This window comes from Kryptolebias marmoratus, linkage group LG21 (genome assembly GCF_001649575.2).
Source record: "Kryptolebias marmoratus isolate JLee-2015 linkage group LG21, ASM164957v2, whole genome shotgun sequence".
Classification (NCBI taxonomy): Eukaryota; Metazoa; Chordata; class Actinopteri; order Cyprinodontiformes; family Rivulidae; genus Kryptolebias; species Kryptolebias marmoratus.
The window spans coordinates 10,286,301-10,295,463 of NC_051450.1; the positions used below are offsets into that span (position 1 = coordinate 10,286,301).

The window sequence follows — 9,163 nt, forward strand, 5'->3', positions numbered from 1 at the left end:
ACGGACAAAAGAGTCACACAGTTTGCTCAAAGCGTTGAGTTCCTCTACTACCTGAGATTCACGAGATATGACAAGAACAGTTTCCCTCCTACTTTCCAAGAACAGTAGTTTAATCTTCTCATAATTCCAAAAAAGTATCACTCAATAGAATTAACAACCAGAATGTGCAACAGCTTCATTCCTCAGGTAACAAGGCTGCTACATTCACAGTAACACTCATCTGGATAAGAGAAAGGCAGTTTTGTTTCACTGTGTTTTTAACATACAGTATGTAAAATCACAAAATTAGTTAGTTGTTATTTTGGAATTGGCAAGAGCTAAAGCAATATATAGGTTGTAATGTTCCACCTTGAACTCCACTCATCATGTTTATGACTGCCATATTTTCCCCTCCAAGCTGCAGCTGCATCATAGCCAATGATGAATGAACAATAACTGGCTGCTGCAGCTACTGCACCCTTCCCTGACTTATGGTTCCATTACGTTCATGCTGCTTTCATTCACTTTCAAATTTGCAGCAAAATGCTAACACATTATGACAACTCGTGGCCCAATCCCTTTCACACAAAGCAATACCACTGCTTGTGTTTTTTTCTTTTTTTCAAGAAGCATCAAGCATCATAGAGACTCAGTTTCACAGAGCAAACACGTGACACAATTAAAACATAAAATTCACCCGTAAATTTGAATATAAACAGATTTAAAAGTAATTTGACCCAGCCTCTTTTAAATACTTACGCTTTCACCCACATGGCAGAAACTGCATAAGTTACTCTAAAATATTGCCTGCCACCATGTTTTTGCCTCTGTCTGTCTGTGCATGTGTGTTCATTTGTCTGTAGTCTTAACAAAATATTTTAATGGATGGGTTTTTATGAAACTCTGCACATCTCCATTCGCTTCAAGTCCACTTTAGAATTGCTTTTAAACTTTTGTTGTTCACTTTTAAAGGTCTCAACAGTCTTGCCTCACCTGATTTAGCTGATCTAATAGCTTTCTGTGAGTATGAAAGGACCTTAAGATCAAGTAATACATCTTTACTGTTTGTCCCCTAAGTCTAAATACAAATGTTGGGGTGATGGGACCTTTTCGGTGGCTGCACCCAGGCTATTGAACCAACTATCTCAGGACTTGCACTCTGTTACTGATCTGACCCTTTTTAAATCTAATCTTAAAACCTTTTTATTCAGGCAGGCTTTTAATACGGAGTGTCACTCTGGCATTTTTGTATTGTTTATTGATTGTTTTTAACTTGTATTGTAAAGCACTTTCTGTACTGTTTTGTTGTTGTAAAGGGCTCTATAAATAAATGTTGATCTACAAATGGTAAACTTTTGGATATAACCGACACAGCTAAGCAACAATCTGCAACCACAAACATGGCTACAACTCAGCCAATTCTCTAGATATTGGGATCAAATTTGGTGTGTTTGAAGCTGGATATCGTTTCGAACACATACTCTGAGCACGAACTGATTGCGTGAGATCTGATTTTTAAACTTTGGCAGTCAGCTGTGCCTGTGTATTAGCAGACCAGATTCTTTAATGTTTTTTATCAATGCCTTATGAAGTTATTTTTTATTCTAATGAGCAACTTGTTTTAATTATGCAGAAATTTGTGATCTGGTCCTTGTTTGTTTATTTATTTTCTTGACCAGTTTTGCAGATCTATTTTTGCCTTATCTAAACACCAGGTCTAAATCTATTTGGAGGTCATCTTTTGCTTCAAGAAGTGCCCTTGCATCCTGTGCGCCTGTCAGTCAGCCAGAGACTAACTAATGAAGCCTCCGTTTTTTGTTTTGATTTGGAGAGCTGCTGCTTTTTAAGCACTGCGTTTTAAATTTCAGCTTGAATGACAACGTGTTGTTTTGGAAAACACATAAGAGCATTCTGATGTGCTACCGTCATTCTACCCCCCTGAGACGAAGTGTGACCTCTGAACCCGTAACAGGCCTCCCACTCTGAAGTAGGGCTCTGTGATGCAGGAAACATCCAAAAACCTGTGAGCTGCGTCAACCACGCCAAACAGAAAGTGAAAAGCAAAGAAAATAAAGGAATGAGAGGCCAAAATGTGCACATGTACTATCATATGTTGTTACAGTTTATGTTCTCAAAATTTATTCATCTGCCCCTTTAGTAAAACCTTATTAGTTCATTTCTGCATTCTGTGTATGGACTCACACAGCATTTGTTTTAATGGTGTGAGGAAATAAATTATCAGTAGAAAAATATTATATATTCAAAACAGTTCCCTATCATGAAGAGTCATCGTTACCATATATATCTTTGAATGAACCCCTACTGAATTGGTTTTTAGCTTAATCTACTGAATGTCTTTCAACAGCACTTCTCTATGGTAACCAAAATCAGCCCGGGGTCAAAACATGGAATTTCCCTTTTTTTAAGTTTCTCTTTATCTTTAAAATCCTGCCCTGCAAGCAGATGTGCTTTCTTTTTGTTCCTTGCTGCATTTTGATGGAAGCTGGGGCAGCTCAGCCTGCGTTCTCACAGCCGTCAGCTAAAAGGCAGTAATGGTCTGGTATCTTAGTGACTCATTCTGGCAAAGACCTCAGATCGGACCCCTTTTAATCTACAACCACCCACAGACTGAAATCCATTGCTTTCTCCCCCCCTCATCTGTTTGCTGTTTTCTTTGCAAAGAAATTCCAGCCTGTTGCTTCTTTTTTTTTCCATCTTTTTTTCTCTCTCATCACAAAAAGTAGGTCTTTTATGGTGGGCTGCGACTGTTGGGGACTAATTGGAGATACAAAATTGTGAGAAAATACATAAATTTTCACTTTGAGTCATGCCAAGTTTGCCTAAACACCCAAGATAATTAGCTAAAATTAGGATTAAAAAAAATCCACTTGCTTTGATAATTTCACATCAGATTTGCTGTAGATAGAAATTTGGTGATTGGCTTTAAAAATGAGACTTACTCACTTTTGGAGTAGGCTGAATTTGATCATTTGACATATACAAAAAGAAAACATAAAATGTTTCCAAAAACCTAGTTTTACATTGAGTAATGTAGGTGTTGTAGGACAGACATGCCTTAGTGTATGACATGAAAAAGAGTCATTGGTCAAGAGCAGCTGTAAATGAATTCAGAAGAAAGCTATTTAACAGCAGAAGTGGTCAGTCTGCTGGAGGTCAGAGAAGTGAAGAGTGATTCCTTCTTTCCGACAGCCTCTCTCAGAGGCCATGATGACTCTTATCTGTCTGAGCTGTCAGAGACGAGGTCTGAACACGTTCTTATCTGTCCTCCACTCTACCCCATTGGCTCCTGCAGCTCGACGCAAGCTTGTAAATGCATTTCAGGCAGATTCCTTTGGCATCAGAGTGAAATGCTCTTGAGTCCAAACATTACAGCAGATGAGCTCCAGAGGAGATGAGTAACTTAATCTAGCCTACAAAACAGTAAAACTTTCAAATTCACTTATCTGTTTATTTAAATGTGCATAACTAAAATGTGGACTCTTGTTTTTTTTATCGAGCAAATATATGGTATGACCTAATTTGAATTAGGATTATGTATTTCCCCATTAGCTTTTGGTCATCTTACCTTTGGTACTTTTTAGCTACAGGGAGTAAATTTTGAATCAAGGAGCTCAAAGAAAAAAAAGGGAAAACATGAAAATTTGGAAAATCAAAGATAATATAAAAACTGTAAAACAGGGTGGGAGATTATCATAGGGATTAATGTGACAATACAGTCAAGAAGGCACTTGAGCTAATTTTTAACTCTTAAGTAAAATGTTAAGTTGGATTAGTGGATGATTTGGTTTGTCTGTTTATTATGAGCCACTGAACAGATTTTATTAAAACTCTAGGGAAGGTAATCATTGAACATACATCTTTAACTGATTAACTAATGGAGTTAACCCTAAAAAAGAAAAAGCCACCAAAGCTAATCTTTCTTTGGAAACACAAAAATAGCTACAACTCAGTCAATTTTGCAGATATTAAGCTAACATAAGGTAGTAGCCAAGATTGATCCCCATCAAATATTCTGAACATATTGCACAAGATCTTTGTTTAAGACTTTGACATTAACTATTGGGATCAAATTTGTCTGTCTGTTTGCAAAATATCTCATGAAATATGAAATATCTCATCTACAGCTGGTCAACGTTTGGAGTCAATCCAATTCAAGCTGGCTGCCACAGCTACTCGACCTTAGCAAACACATAAATGGCTGTAACTCAGTTTTACAGATGTTGAGCTAAATTTTGGTGTGGTAGTAACTGAAAATCAGTCATAATGCATACTCTGAGGGCTGAGAGATTGCATATTTTCAAGGTTTGACCAAAACAGCTAAAACTCTGTCATTTCTCTAAATAAGATGATCTTAGTCTAAAACTTTGGCATGGAAGGTGGCTGGGGATCTGCATTTCTTCAAGGAATGCTAAGCCTTTAAGTTATTTGCTAGAGTTAATTTCTGTAATTGCCAAATTTCTGATATTTGGTCAACAAATCTCTCTTTTTATTCAAAGAGAGTTTATGCTGTACATCTGGAGTAAACGAGTCTGCATATTTCAGGACAGCCTGTTATATTTCATTGACAGTAAACATTTCCAAGGGTTTGAGTAAACTTCTATTTCCAAAGTTGATTTAGTGAAGCAGTGAGCCATCCCCGAACAGCCTCCTCACTTGACTTTATAGAATGCTTCAGATGCCGCAAACCCAAAGTCATCTCTCAGCAACAAGTCAAGGCCGTGCAGGAAAAGTTCTGAACCACCGGTGAGTTGAGACAAACCACGCCAGCGAGGAGGAGGAGTGGGGGAGGAGGGCTTAACTGGAGTGTGTGTGTTCATTTGCATCTGGTGCTGTGATGTCTGAGGGGAGGGCTGCATTAGAAAGCAGTGGTCCGTAGAGAGTCGCAGGGAGTCGGATTTCAGCTTAGCCAGAGCCCCCTTGAGTCCTGACACACACTGAAGCTGCCTTTGTCTGACTGGAAACCAGAGGGAGAGTTCAAAAAAAAAAAAAAAAAAAAAAAGAGGAGGAGGAGGAGAGTGAGAGGTTTTTAGTCTGGAGTGAGTGAGAGGGAGGCAGAGTGGGCTCCATCTCTAACACAAATGAACGGGAAACTTTTAGTGTGGATCTAAGCTCACCCTCAGTGAAAATGACTTCATGGTAAATAAAACTGGGTGTTATTTCTGTTCATAAGTTATTTAAAGTTGACTTTGGGTTAGTTGTCTAACTCTTTAGTTGTGCTTTTGTGCAGCATTCCTCCCTGGTTCTTTGGATTATCCCTTCTCCTCCGGCTCTGCTGCCATCACTCCTCTGCCTATCAGCTGCTGGAAGGTATGTGCACTCAAGCTGCAGATTGCTTCTTGCTGAAAGTTTTTTTTTTTCTTTTTTTCCCCTGTTGATGAACTATCTGCTGGCTCAGATGTTTCCATGTGTTTAATTTAAAAAGGAAAAAAAAAATGACACTGGAATGAAATCAATGTGTCATTGCAGCATCATATTACTGCATTCAGTAGTTTAATTTTTGAGAGATAATGCACTTTTTTATGCACTTGTTTTCTGCACTACTTTAAAAATTTGAATAGATGCTGTGTTTATAAAATGATCGCATTCTGTGTTTAATCTAACACTTAAAGTGAAGCACGCCAAGTTCTGACATTTATTAGTTTGGCTTTTTGCATTTTTTTTTCTTTGCTCCCACATGTTCACCTAAAGGCCAGTGGAGAAGTCATGAGGGATTTGAGACTGTCTTTTTGAGGCAGACTTGAAATTGGCTCGCCTTATTTAACAAAATGCATCCAATTTAAGTAGATCCCTGTGGATAGTGGTTTGGACTAAATTCAGAATCACTGCACATACCTCTGCTTTGTAATGGAAATGAGGAAGAAACCAAGTGGATGGAGAAACATGGCATTTCCCCTCATGGAAAGTTGGCACAAAAACAGCTTTAAACTTAATGTGATGATGACATCAGAGCACACGACCAGATACCTGCTGCCTCATGATTGTTTCACTTACTTGTGCGCTCTGCTATGAATCTGCTGCGTCTGCAGAGTGTTTTTTACAGCTTAAAACTCTGTTTCACTTGGTGACTAATGGATCATTCAGCACACTTCAACATGTTCCCAATTACCTCTGAATGAGGGGCACATCTATTTTTCCGCTGCAACTGCAAACAGGCTCAGCACGTGCAGAGACTCAGTGCAGCGAGATTAAGGCGGGGGCGATGATGCTGTGCTGAGTATTAGAAGGTGCTTGTGAGTGATGGACTTTGTCAGCTATGTCTGCGAGCTGCTTTTTATTAGTTTTCGTCTTCAGACAGAGAGGCTAATAAGCCATCAGCTCTTTCCTCACCAAGCTGGAATCCAGATTGGCAGTTGCAGTTACAGTATGTGTGCAGGTATCTTGACTTGTGATCACCACTGAGATTCCCATGCCACAAAAGCAGCTTTGTCCAGGACTAGTCAGAGGATCATGGGGTCTCGTTAGCTAATGTGACCCCGCTGATATTTTGCATTAAACGTCACTCAGGCTGCTGGCTTGAGAAAGTGGAGACACTTTCAATAAAAGCTTGTCCCCATTTCTGAGATGAGTGGAATATGATCTTAAAGGACAATAGACATTAAAAGATTGCTGAAGCAGGTATTAGGGGTGTGTGGAGTTAAAGAGTCTGGAAGACACTTTTCTAGTGTGAGTCATGGTCCAGTTTCCTTTACTGTAGAGCCTGCAGATGTTGACTGTTCCAGAAGCTCCATTGTCAAACTGTTTGTCTGTTTGCCATATTTATAATCCTCTGCCATGATTCACTTTTTCAAGAGAGGGGAAAAAAGAAGAGTGAGTGTGTGTGTGTTTGTGTGCTCCAGTATGCTGGAGGATTTGCCAGGGAAAGCACCAGGGACAAATATTTCCAGGCTGCATGCTGTAAATACTCTTGAAAACAGAGCTGTCACCACAGCAACACTCACATTTCTGTGCCTGATTTTACAAATAATGTTAGTATAATCCTTTTTCTTGATGCAAAAATGGGGCACATAGCTCTGGGCTTGTCACAAGTGTGCCTTGATGTGTTTGGTGGATGCTGGCAGAACCAAAAAATAAAAATAATAAGTGGAAAAAACCATCAGAGGTCTCAAGTTTTAAGTTTGAAAAGAAATTTTAACCCTGTTCTGCTTTACTATTCACATGGAATTGGTGTAGACAAGCTATATTGTAATTAACTGTGGTCAAACAGAAAGTATTAAAAATTTGTCTGAATTAGTAAATTAACAAATTGGTTGATTAGCTGTGGTGGCCATCTTGATTTGGGTTGATTTCTAAAGGTAATTAGTTGTAGATGAGTATCAAATGATTACTTTTTGAAACTTTCGTTCTAATCTATTGTATGGTTCATGAGATATTTCGCTAAAAGACGAACAAAATTGATTCCAACAGCTAATACCAAAGTTTTGAGTAAATATTTTGCACAATATGAACTGCTCCTAGTATGTGTTTAGGATGACCCTCAGCTACTACCACACTAAACTTTAGCTCAGCATCTCTAAAACTGACTGAATCATAGCCTCATCATGTTTTCTAACTTCAGCTGGCTGTGGTGGCCATCTTGAATCGGGTTGACTTCAAAAGTTATGTACATTCCCTGATTTTAACGAGCAACTTTGCTAAATGACAGACACATGCCCATACACTCAGACATGGCCAATAACATCATTGCCTGCTTTTTGTTGTTAGGCGATATGCACAATGATCCATAAATGCATGCAGCAGCTGAACTGCACGTAAATCAAAAGATGAAGGACAAAATAATGTGTGTATATATATCATACTAATTCCAATAAAATCATGTGTAACCAAGATGTTTAAATGTACATAAACGAGAAAAAAACACCCATAAATGAACACATAAATGACTCTGGCACAAGTTTATAAGCATCAGTTGGGATGCATAGATGTGGAAATGCTATAAAAGCATTCCCTTCAGGAAGTGGCTGCTTTTAATCCCCACTAATTAGTAACATGTTGACAAACACGCCACATACACATGTACATTTACACACTCTTTCACATGCCCACACACCTACACTGACAGTGTTTTACATCTGCTCAACACATGATAAATGCACACAAATAACCAAGTTTCTAATTTCTGTTCAGACCATAAATAACGAGACCGAGCCAGTGATTTTTATAGCGATTACAGTGACTTAGAGAGTGATTATGAGGATGATGATGATGATGAAGAGACAATCGCCACAACAGCAATAAGATTATTGTTGTGCGGATGATCATAAAAGTCTACCATAAACAGGGCAGTGATGTGAGGTGGGGCTCATGGATGATGAGACGGAGCCTGACAAAACCAGATTTACACACGTCAACAAATAATATGCACTGTTAAAATACTTATGCAGAATAAATTATCTAAATTCACCAGCAGAACAGCGGAAGAAGAAAAAAAGGAGATGCCCCCTGCAGATAGAAGCAGTGGTACTACCTGCGTCATTTCAGGCTTTTTAATTGTGGTTTTATATCAGATCAACAAGATTAAATATATAATAAATATATGTAAAGTACGACAGCTGAAACACTGGGTGCCTTTAAATCTCAACTTAAAACCCACCTGTTTAGAGTTGCTTATGGCTAAATTAGGGTTAGAGTGCGGGGTTTTGATGTCTGTCTCTTTCTTACTGTTTTTTCATTGTCACATGCTGTTTTTATTTTGTTTTTTAATTATGTAAAGCACCTTGAAATGCCTTGCTGCTGAAATGTGCTATACAAATAAAATTTGATTGATTGATTGATTGATTGATTGATTGATAGCCCTTCTATTGAACAATATGACATATATTACAATTGTCCAGAAACATTTCATTGGCAACAAAGGGTGAGAGATCCAAAGACATGTTCATGTCAGCAACGTGGAAATTGAAACTAAAAACATTAACATTTTAGTTATTGCTTTCACTTTTTTTTCTCCATCACAACAAGCGAGACACTGCCTCCTATGGAGAGAAAATGGTTCCAAATTACCTGTGCGTGTGTAAAAGGATTTGTGCGTGTGTAAAAATATTTGTGTGTGTGTAAAAATATTTGTGCGTGTGTAAAAGGATTTGTGTGTGTGTAAAAATATTTGTGCGTGTGTAAAAGGATTTGTGCGTGTGTAAAAATATTTGTGCGTGTGTAAAAATGTATT

The 9,163-nt window shown here is 38.3% G+C and overlaps 1 protein-coding gene across 2 annotated transcripts in view; it reads left to right on the forward strand.

Annotated features, from left to right (window-relative positions):
* The first annotated feature begins 4,975 nt into the window (after positions 1 to 4,975).
* Positions 4,976 to 9,163, forward strand: part of LOC108234704 (collagen alpha-1(XVIII) chain) — a 59,118-nt gene continuing 54,930 nt past the window's right edge. For both annotated transcript variants that reach the window (XM_017414080.3, XM_017414081.3), the window contains exons 1-2: positions 4,976 to 5,136; positions 5,228 to 5,307. In XM_017414080.3, coding sequence (XP_017269569.1) covers positions 5,126 to 5,136; positions 5,228 to 5,307 — 91 coding nt within the window. In that variant the 5' untranslated portion in view covers positions 4,976 to 5,125. The remainder of the gene's footprint in view (positions 5,137 to 5,227; positions 5,308 to 9,163) is intronic.